General features: G+C 40.9%; 1 protein-coding gene across 7 annotated transcripts in view; it reads left to right on the forward strand.

The window, feature by feature from the left end:
- The window catches only part of rgs3a (regulator of G protein signaling 3a), a 98,481-nt gene extending 87,189 nt beyond the window's left edge, over positions 1 to 11,292 (forward strand). For 5 of the 7 annotated variants that reach the window (XM_072453129.1, XM_072453130.1, XM_072453131.1 and 2 more), the window contains 4 exons: positions 7,126 to 7,224; positions 8,223 to 8,284; positions 9,106 to 9,272; positions 9,442 to 11,292. In XM_072453129.1, coding sequence (XP_072309230.1) covers positions 7,126 to 7,224; positions 8,223 to 8,284; positions 9,106 to 9,272; positions 9,442 to 9,642 — 529 coding nt within the window. In that variant the 3' untranslated portion in view covers positions 9,643 to 11,292. Of the gene's footprint in view, positions 1 to 3,367; positions 3,547 to 6,797; positions 6,992 to 7,125; positions 7,225 to 8,222; positions 8,285 to 9,105; positions 9,273 to 9,441 lie in introns of those variants that run through there. The other 2 variants (XM_072453134.1, XM_072453135.1) reach the window with 2 other exon arrangements.
- The last annotated feature ends 968 nt before the right edge of the window (positions 11,293 to 12,260 follow it).

Consider the following 12,260-nt stretch of genomic DNA (forward strand, 5'->3'; position numbering starts at 1 on the left):
GTAACTGTCAAAAGTATGATAAAAAGCTTACCCAAGATCAAAGTTTTAACCATTTAGTTTCCAGTTTTAGGAAGTTCACAGTTCAGTTTTAAACAAGCATATAATGTTTCACCCAAAATATTATTGTGCATATTCAATTCCTTTGATCTGATCATATCTAGCTCTATCTTTTTGTTTTTTTATTTAACAGAATTAAGCAGTATTTATAGATGTGTCAAAGGCGTGTCACAAAAAGATGCTGCCTTGACATGTCTCTTTGCGTATCCTAATTGGATACATCATGTTTTTAGATAACAATGAAAGTTACTGTCACCCATTTACAACAGATTGTCACCTACCTAACTGGAGTAAATGGAGTGTGTGTGAGTGCCGTTAGTGCCAAATGTGCGTGTGACATGCGAAGCGAGGGTTTGTTTAACTGTGCAAATGTAGAAGATGTGTGTATTGACGCCTTCTTGATTCATCAGCTGTTGAATGAGGCTTCTCCACGCTCCCATTTATCAACATAAAAGCACATTTCACGCCGCCTGGACAGTTAAGGCTCACAGAGTGGTCGCCTTTGCTTCCGATAGCTGCTTGTGCTCTTGTGCGCGGCCCGCCGGCCTTGTGCACTGTTTAGTTAACCAACAGATTAAGTGATTAAGATTCCACAGACGTCTTTCGGAGCCTTGAGTGTGCTGCCTTTTTGTCAGCTGTTCCGTTTAGCTGCAGCTGCAAATGAATACGATGCCATTCTTCAGGGAGAGAGAATGTACAACTCGCCTCATAATAATGATAATTCTAGAAAGTATTATATTTGTCACTGATTGCCTTTTTGGGTCTATTGTAGGCTGGTTCAAACAATTAACCATAAGGAAAAATGTCCAAATCCTATTAACATTGAGGAATGAAGGCAACATCAGGGCTCTTTAAACATTTTTGTGCACAACAGGCTTTGACATGCCAGTGATTATTACAGGCAAATCTCTGTCTGTCTGTGTGGTTGTTGCTCTCTTGCTTTTGTGCTGTCCCAGAGTTATAAGGTCAAAGTAACATTTCACAGCACAATATTATTTATACAACACGCAATCTTTGCCAAATCCCTGGGTCCTATAGGTGACTTTTTAATATTGCCGGTTAGACATGGCAATACATCACATTGTTCTATTCTACAAATGAATACAATATAGATTACCTTTCACTGAGGCCGCATGTTTTTCATCACAGTGTTTGTGTCATAGTTTGCATACCTCTGCAATTCAAGCTAGAGACAAATTAATCATTAATCATCGTTAATCGTTATAGAACTATACCTTATTTTTTACCTGGTTTAGTCTTATTTGAGACCATGTGGGTGATAAATTAGGACTGATAAAGTCCGAATTCTGATTACTACTAGTAGGTATTAGGCACTAGAAAAGGCAAGTATTATCTTATTTAGGTAGTATTGATGTAAACCAGTTGAGAAGCACTCCCCTAGCGTATTGTATCTTTGTCTGGTAGCAGCAAATACAGTTGTACTTTGCTTTGATCTTAAGTAATTTCCCATGTGATTCAGTCCATTGCCTTCGTCTACGTTCTCGTTGTTACTGTGTCACGTGAGATAGTGCCATTCACTTTCGTCCAGAATACTTGATTTCATTACACATTCAATTGACTTGTCTCAGTAGCAGTCGCCCACGTAGCCGTCTCCATTACTTTCCTCTGTCTGAAGCTTGACGTTCTTCTTTGTAAATTGCATTGATCTTTTCCTGCCTTCCTTCTTGCTCTTGTCGTGCCCTTTCTGCTTTGTTTATGAAATGTATTTTGTTTTTAACCTTTTGAATTTATTGAGCTTGGATATTCAATTTAAATTTGATACTCACTTTTTTTTTTTTTTTTTTTTAGAAAGACTCATGTTGCAAAAGGTCACTGGCAAAGTTAACTGGCTTTGTGATCGAATGCACAGTGTGACTGCTAGAAAACATGTATTTGTTTGATTGATTGATTCATTCTTTCTTTAATTTATTGTTTATTGTACCATGCATTTTACATTCTAATTAAACTTCTGAAATATGCAAGCATTTCCATGATATTCTAATCCAGCAACTTTCCCCTTAGATTTTGTAAATTGCCAAATTGAGGGGAAAAAAGTCAGCAATATGGTGCAGCAGCTGTCTTTGTGAATTGTAGAATACATTTGTCCAGTCCACACAGTGTATCCATTGTGTCCTCCTCGTTCATGCATCATTTGCTTCCACATAGAGCCGTCTGGTCCCTTCCTGAGCAAGTCCCATCTCCGCTCTTTACCTTTAACACCACATTCATCTCCCCCGTTTTCTATTTTTAGACCCGTGTTTATTGTGTCTCATTTTCTGAACCCGACACAGCTGTTTTCCTGGCTTTGTTCACTCCTCGCTACTTTTTGGTCACCTTTTGTTTTGACTCTGTCCAGGTGTTGCGGCTACTCAATGTCCGCGAGCACTCAGCTTTTTCCAACCCTCGGGCTCTAACAGGTCACCATAAAACCATAAAGAGACGTCTTGTCTTACCTGTATTGCAGTGGGAAAGTGCAAAAATGCCACGGTCCAAGCTCATCACCAAACCGAGGCGTGCTTGGTGTAGTCGCCCGTTAACTCTGGGTAAAGTGGGACGCACCATGAAAAATATTATATACGGACCCATGAATGTCTCCTGATTTTCGTTTGGTCTCAAACGTGACAGGAAATCACAACGGAAGATGCAAACACAAGTAGGGATGTCAAGATTATTTGGTTAATTGATAATCAGGATTATTTAGGTCGTAATATGTACAGTAATCGTAACAACATGGAACATAATGTACTTATTTCACTTCAATCTGTTCTCCAAAAAAGTACACTTGCTTTGTGTCTGTTGATATTACAATAATCTTTGCATTCAGTTTGATTTCAGACAGCTGGTCACACATTATTGGAACTGTACCGTATTAGAATGAAAGAAAATTAAGGATTTCATTTTTGTTTTATGTGTGAATAATCTTTATATTATTATGTTTCTTTTCACAATAATCATAACACAAGTTTTAGTTACTCACTGTATATATCCTGCATGCATCGTCATCTGATGTGCGTGCTCTAATCTGCGTAGTTGGCATTGTCCATTGACGCTATTGCTTAGTACATTTGACCCATCTTTCTGCGTCAGACAAACTACTAATGCTAATACTAATGCTTTTAGCTTGACAATATCATAGACACACTGTATTTATTAATTTGCCTTGTTAACAAACAAACATTAAGCATAAATGTGAGGTTGCCCAGGCCTCTATGGAAGGAATCTGTGGTCACTAAACACACTGGTGATTGTGGGTGTGGAGGGTCCGCCTACATGGACCGTTCAAACTATATAAAGCTGTCCCAGAGCTCTCAGCAGTTGGAGGAATGTGATTGTCAAACAAACCCTAAGGCTTTAACCCCGAGGATCACTACAACTGGACACACGCTTACATGCAGTCAAACTTCAACCAAGTGCAACAAGGCGCCCTGCACTTAAGCCGGCACCCATGTTTCCTACCATGGTTGACTTCTCTGAGAAATACTTGGAAAGGTAGGCGCAATGTTTGGTCTGTTGGTTTGTTTTGCACAGAGGAAATATGCAGCCATGTTGTGATCTACCGTGAACAGAATAGGTCTCTCTCTCTCTATGTTGGAGAATACACTTTACCACTTAACTTGGGCCGGTCTCTTTTGCTTTTTATATCCAGCCTGGATTTCAGAAATAGTTTTCTTCAAGTGGTCCCAGTGGTAGAGGTGAGCTTGTTCTGCGCTTATTTTTGGCCTTGATTATGAGAGTGTAAATGTGGCGTGGGTTATATTTAAAGTTAAAATTTAGGACATTCTCTTTTGTATCATTTTTCGAGGAACACCTTAAATTAGCTTGTTCACTGTCATGACAGTTAAAAGCATAAAGAATGTTATTTATCCACTGTATGCAAACATGAGACCTCTTCCAAAGTGTTGTCATTTCTGTAAAAGACATGACTCTTGACTTATTGTATTCACACTATGTAGTGGTATTTGGATGTGCGATTACTGCAGAACCAGGCCCATCTAGTTCCTATCGAAGTTGTTGGTGACATTTTAGGATGTGTTAAGAGGCATCAGAGAATGAAGAGACATTGTGATCTGCAGTATGTGTAGCTCTCCCTCATGTGCTCTCTGAGCCTTTCCCAGAGAGGACAGCCTACTTTCAGAACACCAGGAATAGCCGATGGGGTGCTATTAGTCTGGCTAATGTGAGCCAAGCAGAGAGGGAATAAAGAAATAAAGAGTACAGAAATGTGCGGCTAATTGCAAACACAAGGACCTCCCGCTCCTTTTCTCAAGTACATGGTCTCTGTGCGTTAAGTTCCCCTGCATTCTAACTTTATTTGTGTAGTGACTGTCTCGTCTTTTAATAGTGAGCATACAAGGAAGTGGGACAGTGTTGTCTGAGGGGAGCATTTTACATGAAAGAGTCTCGTAATTTGATAATCCTCAGCGGAGCGAGTGTCAGTCTTTTTGCAGATTAATTTAAGCATAGGACTCAGTTGTGTGATGCCTAGAGTGGATAACAATTTTTAGCTGAAGAATTATTAAAAAATGGCGCATAACTGGGTCATTTAATTAGAATTAACATTATTATTTATTGTGGTTTTTGATCTTAGATCCAGCAACAAATGGCAGATCTATTTTAACCTCCTTTGAAAGACTACAGCACTCGCATCTGATTGAATTATTTTCAATGTGTCTTTTGGGATATTGAGTATTTGTCAAGGAGAAGGACTGATGTGTTCCATCATATTTGTGAAAAGGCAAAAGGTATGACCTTGGCCAGAGCTTTTACTGGCACTCAGTTAAGCTGGTGTGAATTGTAGCAGTGGAAGCTAAATTGTTTGTCAGTTCTAAAGCCCACTCCCATTTCACCAGAGCACAAACATCAACACTGTTTTGACAACATGCTGTATAACAGTGTTTCCCAACCAGGTGTTCTGGGACTTCTGGGGGTACGAGAGCATTTGCCAAGGTTACGGGAGGATTTCATTTGAAAAAGAAAGATAGCATTTAAACAACAAATGTATAAGTAAAACTACTGAAAACAAAACACTGATACACAACATACAGGTGCGAGACAACGCTAAGCACTCACAACAAAAAAGGTTGGAAACCATTGCTGGATAATACAATATAAAGTAATTGAATAATAACTCACAACTTGACAAATGCCATGCGGTGTAGTCAGTGTAGTCTGGTTATAAAAATGCAATTCCTGCACTTTTTTGTTTATTCTTCAATCTGCAGTATACATTTATGTCCACATGGTGGCAGGGCACATGTTATCTTCCCTTGATAGAAATGTCAACTCATTGCCATGCATCCCTCAAAGATTAAACCCTCTTCAAATAATCAAACACATTTCTTACACATATTTCATCTTGTTATTATCGCTGCAAAGAGTCTTCTTTTGAGTCATTACACACATGACACATGAGCTAATTGCCTGGAGTCCTAGCTAAAAATAGAAAAAACAAATAACTTCAGTGCTGTTGTTATGAGTTTACTTAACAGTGAGGGTGCTGTTGTCGTAGTGTCCTTCAGACAGGAGCGTGTGAGGGGTTTCCAGGGGTCTGGGTAAAGTGTTTTTTCTCCAGAATGGGAGCAGGGCCGTGATCTGTGAGCAGCCGTTTACCATGAGCTTCAGGATATTTCAGATAGTCAACGTTTTTTCAGGGGATGATGAGTTGGCTTTCTTCTAGTGACCCCATGTGCAAGTTAGGAAGGTCAGCTGATCAATGCAGTTTAAGCCTTCTAGACATTTCTGAACTTTTATTTTACTGGATAAAATCATACTTTCCATGTAAATTTACTTTTCTGGTTGCTTCATGTTTTAATTGGTCTTGGTTTTGGCCTTAGAACTCGCACGGTCTATTAAAACAGACCAATATTGTCCTGAAAATTGGGTCTGACTCATGCAGCATAATCATTCTCTCCACTCTCCCCACCACAGGCCTTCAAATGCACAGTGTCTTAGCTAAGGCTTACTGCTATTTCAGATATGTACTATAGGTATATATATGTTACCAACTTTCTCATAGCATTTGGAAAATACCATCATCCTAGGCATGTGACGTTGTACTTTATTTTAATTGTATTTTTATATATATTTATAACTTTATCATATTTTGTTGTTCAATCCAGCCACAAAAGGTTTTTGGTATTCAAAACCTGCGTTCAAAAACAGCTGCAGGGATGGACATGATCTTGGCGTAAATCTCATGTGAGTTGATAGAAAGGTTGTTTGAAAAGCGTTCCTATCCATATCCATCGTCTCCATTCATACCCGCACATGAGTGAGCAGTAATCCGCCGCTGCTCATCCAGCGTCTTCATGTTCATCAGTGCCTATTACTGTTTGCTAATTTGGGGAGCACATCTTCTCCTGGGATCCGGGGGGTTGTCAGCGGGACGGCAATGCACAATGATTGGGCCGCACTGACGCCTTATTACAGCTCAGTCAATCCACAGTGGAAATCAAAAGCAGAGGCTCCGGAAATGGGTGTTGAGTGAGGTCACATCCCATCGAGGCGACACGCGCCCCTGGTTTGGGAAAAGCCAGGACATGCACCGAGGGATTATGGGAGAGCTCAGAAATTGGTATAGGGACTTGGGAGATGTCGTGTGAGTCAAGGTTGTCGAGCGGTCAGTCGTGGGGTGAAGGGGCCAAAAGGTGCTCACTGTGTTCGGGGCAGGCCTGCGGGTCAGCCCAGGCTTGGCGTTCCCTCTGGGCTCGTTTATAATGGCGTAATGAAACAAGTGGAGTGAGGTGGAGTGAGGATTGAGTCTCTCTCCTCCTTCTAAGCCTCTATCGCTCAGTCCCTGTTGAGGAACCTGTCAGGGACACTTCATCAGCGACGTTAGAGATAGATGGGACATTACAACTTGTGCTGAGAGGGAAGACGAGATTCACCCATCGCTCAATTTTGGGAACAGTTGATCAACCCACAGAAAAGAAATGTAAACAACCAAACTTCCATTGAGTTTTCTCGTTGTTTGGGATTATGAGAATACCATGATGATTTTTTCTGGCTTGGATTGTTTCAACAGTGGATCGTTTTCTTCTTCATCTTCTTTTTGTCTTTCATCTACAGGGCCAAAGACATGAAGAACCGGCTGGCATTCTTACGGAGGAGGAATGAATCGCCAGGAAGCGCCGGCAAGCTAGACAAGTCCATGTCCAAGTCAATCAAGTAAGTGGACACGTCCTGCGTCGCATGCGTGACTTTTACAGTTTACTGTACTTGGTTTTATCTAATATGGCCTGGTCAACACTGGTTTTGTGGCTGGAACAAAATGTGTGAGATTTGATTTGATTAGTGAGGCAGAAAAGTCAGAAATGTATAATAAAATATCAATTTAGAGATCAATATATGGACTAAAAGCATAAATGCACAACATATTTTGTTTTCAATGTACATCAAAGTTTACCTAAATATGTTTCCTTTTACACAGTATGTAAACTTAGACTAGCACAATTATCTACACATTAATTTATTGGAATGCACAAACTTGCACATTTAATTCAATAATGAGAACTATGCACATTTGATTTATTCATTATTTGCTATATATGCAGAATTAATGCATTTGGTTATTCTTAGTTTCTCTGAAAGGATGCTTTATTCATTCTCACTATGTTGTATCTCTGTAACTATCATATTATTACAGTTTAGAAAACGGGGAAACCGGGGTGACTCTGTACATTTTAAAATCCCTACTGATGAGATCGTGATTAATTAAGTTCAGCTTCAGACATGTATGAAGTGGGCAGTTTCATTGTGGATTCGCTCCAGGTCTTCAGTGTGGATTGGAGCCAGTTCTGCAGGAAGTCAGCACATGTAGGATAAGAAGCAGCAGGGGGCAGACAGACACCGACGGGGGAGGAGGTCTCGGCACCCACTAAACTCTTGCCTATTGGCTTCTGTTAGCTCCGCCCCCCTGCATTTGCTCTGGAGTGAGTGGGAATATAAAAGCCTTCCCCACCACCCAGAGCAGCAGACTCACAGGCTGATGGCGCGCTAAATCAGCCCAGGCAGAGCAGCTTGTTTTAGGACACAGAGCATATTTCATGGACATAGTGGTAGGAATGTACTAGGAGTTTAGTTTACAAAGTTCTTCGGATGGGTCACACAATGAGAAACCTGGCTGAGATGGGCTTGTTAAAGAACCGCTCTGCTTTCATCTGCAGGCCCACCCCGGAGGAAGCACTCAAGTGGGGGGATTCACTGGATAAGCTGCTGACACACAAATGTAAGTCAACTTTTTTGTCAATTTGTAATCGTCCTCAATGTTTGTAGCGCATCAGCCTTTCATTCTATGGTGTTTGCATCTAGAGCTTGTGTGAATACAGTGGCTACAGTGTGAGGAAGGGTTGGGGGGAGGGGGTTGAGCCCCTCTAAAACGTGACTGCCCTTCTTCAATGGATTACCCACGGTTGTAGTTAGAGCCAGCTTTGAGCAAGTTTTTCTAATCCTAGCAGCCTTAATGCATGCTTCCCATCCAGTGCCCACAGCCCCAACCTGTGCACGTGTTGCTATTTTGGTTTCCCACTATCAGCTTTATAGCAACCAGAGGCACCACATCTGTTTCTCATTGCTCTCCCCTTGGCCCCTCTCACTCCTTCGTCTCATTTCCTCCCTTTTACCTCTTACCTCACTTCTGCTTACCAGAATCAGGTAAGAAATGACAGGCAAGAGTAGTTGGCCTTGTCTTTAACAGCACTTGTGATTCATGAGAACGGAAAAGTGCAAACGGCAGCTGTGGGCGGACGTGGGTTCCTGCTATTCTTTGTTGTGGATGCCTTCTTCCTCAAATCATTAACAGCAAAGGGAAAAGCCCCATGTGTCATTTATGGAGTTTAAGCAGTGTAGTTTAATTCATAAACTCATCCCTTTGTCCATTCATCACAGGATGTGTGAATAGTGGGTTTTTTTAGGTTAGTGCGGTGATATCTAATTCCAACCACATGACTCAAAAATGCTCACGCTATTTTAAGAGCACTTTAGCTGAGAGGTTGCCATGACACTGCCCATCTTTTGTTTAACCTCCTCCTTCTCATTTCTCTGTGTCAGATGGTCTGGCAGCGTTCAGAGCCTTCCTGCGAACAGAATTCAGCGAGGAGAATCTGGAATTCTGGCTGGCGTGTGAGGAATATAAGAAAGTCAAGTCACAGTCCAAGATGGCCTCAAAAGCCAAAAAGATCTTTGCAGAATACATCGCCATCCAGTCTTGTAAAGAGGTGAGTTTTCAAACACTGCAGCACAGAAGTTGGGGGGAAAATATGGTTTTACACCCCAAACCCAGTTGCGCTAAAAGTTAATAATACAATTCTCTTTTCGTTGAAGCCCCCTTCGTCACTAAAGCTTTCTCCTATAATCTTACCAATGTGCAACTCTTTCTTCTTCCAGGTCAATCTGGACTCCTACACCAGAGACCACACCAAGGACAACCTGCAGAACGTGACGCGGTCCTGCTTTGACTTGGCACAGCGGCGGATATACGGGCTGATGGAAAAGGACTCTTACCCCCGCTTTCTGCGCTCAGAACTCTACTTGGACTTAATCAACCAAAAAAAATGTAGCGCCACCTCAACTTCATCCACGTCGTAAGAGACCGTTGAACATGCAAGGAAGAGGAAGCAACAAACGGGCAGAGTCGAAGCGAATAATGGAAAGCAGACGGGAGATTATGTGTTTGTCGTTTGTCATTTCCTCGTCAATCGTTTGCTTATTTTATGTTGTGCAGTTGTGTTGCGGGGGACGCAGCGGAAGCTATGGCACTGCAAAGAAATGTAGTTTGCATGTTTACCACGTGAACGAATGCACGATCGCAGTGAATGGGTGTATGAATGGGTTGATGATATTCTACCAAGGCCCAGATGAAGGGGTGGAGAAAGACTTGTCTGATCACTGTTGTATTTGTGTCAGAAAAATGTGCTATAGTGGAGAAACGGAGGGTTTTCAAAAAGCCCTATAGCGATTAAGACAGTCCGGTACTGTTTTTTGCCACTTTTTATACTCTGTCTGTCAATCTTATACCTCCTTTCCTCCAAAACACCCTCTCTCAAACCACTTTTTAGTTGTCTGCTGGTACGACCGTCTTTAGTTCTTTGTGTTTTTTCATGTCGTGATGGAACAAGCGTCTGAGGGCTCATGTGGGGTGCTTCTCTACAAGGCTTACTTCATGTTCAACCTGTGGAAACATACTGTGATCCAGGACACAGAGAGAAAATGAAGAGTGCAAAACTAACAGTGGACAGACTGGCGGAGTGACAAAAGCAGATGTTGCGTCACAATTTGGTTCAATACAGGTGGAAAAACGCAGCCACTGCAGCCAAACAGCATTTCCTTTAACATTGTAGCTCATTATGGACTAAACCAGAAAGCATTCTCAGGACATTGCTTGTCATCTTGGTTTTTGACTTTTTGTACACATCCACTCCTTTATCAATGCTTTAGAGTTCAAATGTGCACTCCCTCTTTCTCCTGAGCAATACGCCTGTGTCATGGTCTAAAGCTAAAAAAAAAAGCTTGTTGTTGTACAAAGATTTGCCTATTTATTTAAAATACCATCTCTCTGAACTGATCCTCCAAAGCACTCGGCTAAAAAGCTCTCACTTCCCTCTTAACCAACAAACAGGTCCAGTGCTGTCCTGAACTTTAAGTGCAATATTTTTTATTTGTATATTATTTTAATATTATTTTTAGTTTGTTCACTTATGATACGTTTTTATGGGAAAACAGCTTGAGCTCTGTATTAACTTTTGTTAGGAGAAAAAATATAACACAAGCTATAAGGTTGAGTTACAGTGTAAACTTTGAAGAACCTTAAGTAGTTTAATTAATTTTAAGCAAGAAATTCTAACTGTGTGTGTTTTAACCCCTGGCAGCAGGCCGCTGGGGGATTTGTTGTTGTAAATATGATTCTTTGACGAACTATGTGATAATAACACATTAAAACAGACGTAAAGCCAATAGGTCTCTGCTGGCCATGAAGTGTGGGGCTCAGCTGTGTCTTTGTAAATATGAGAGACTCAAAGCTATAAGACATATTGTTGGAATGAAAAGGCAAGAGGTGAACAAGAGCAGGTGTCTTCTGCTCTTTTCCTTGTCATCCACTGCTTGTAAGGAGTCCTTACTGAAATGCATTTGATCATTTTCACTGTTTACAATTCAAAATGCATCTCCTACGACAGCAAGTGAAACGAGTTGAGTATATTTGGTGTCATTGCTAATGAGAAATAAACCAACCGATGAAGTAATTTGCTATGTGTCTGTTTCTTTCCATTATAAGGAGCTTTTGTTTGTGTCTTTTCTTCCCACATTTGTTGCAATGCACAAATAGGACAATTTATGAACATGCAAACTTCCTACAACAAACTCAAGGCAATGTAAGGTTACACGATAACTCTGCTAAAATATTTTTAGGATCACTAGAAATGATTGTCATAAAGCAGGAACATGTAGCTCAACACAACAAGTGGCTTTAAGAGTGAAGAGATAGTGCTGAAAGTACAGACCTGCTAAACAATTCACAGCTGATTGTTTCTGTACTTTCCACTAACTGTAAAATGTACAACGAGTTTCAATTTTCATATTTACATGAATATTTGAGAGCTCCTCACACTTGTTGGCTGTGCATCTTGTGTCCAGTGTGTGAGATATGGGGGGAAACCTGGAGTTAACCTTAACCTTACTGATGGCCAGATAAGTGCTGAGAAACTTGAACTGGGTTACCAGATTTTCAGAGAGCAACATGCAACCAAGCCTCTGGGAAAAAGCCCAAAATGAGCCACAAAAATATGTAAATAAAATAAGCGATTAGTTTAATGTGGTGTGCATATTTTTACTAGCATATCTAACATTGATAACTACTTTAAAGCATGAATTAACTGAAAAAACTGTATTTCAGTCATTACTAGGTCTATTAAAAGCCTAAAATTCACTTACTAGTATTTTATGATAAAAGGGCAGGCCCAAAAAAAAGAAGCCCAGAATTGCCAAGAAAGCGGACTTGGTAACTCTGAACCTGAATACGTATACTTCAACAATAATAGCCAATGTTGTGAATATTTTATTGCTACTAAAAGTAATCCCACCCCGTTTTCCTGTCCGCAATGGCCAATGGGGGTTAAACCTGTTGTTGTCAAGACACTTCACGCGCCATGTCTGTGAGAATGTGCTCCTTTGACCGTGTGATGGCGGTCAGAGGACAGACTGGCGGTCAG

Source organism: Eucyclogobius newberryi, unplaced genomic scaffold (genome assembly GCF_026437365.1).
Source record: "Eucyclogobius newberryi isolate DKJ021-1_F unplaced genomic scaffold, fEucNew1.0.hap1 SCAF_2, whole genome shotgun sequence".
Classification (NCBI taxonomy): Eukaryota; Metazoa; Chordata; class Actinopteri; order Gobiiformes; family Gobiidae; genus Eucyclogobius; species Eucyclogobius newberryi.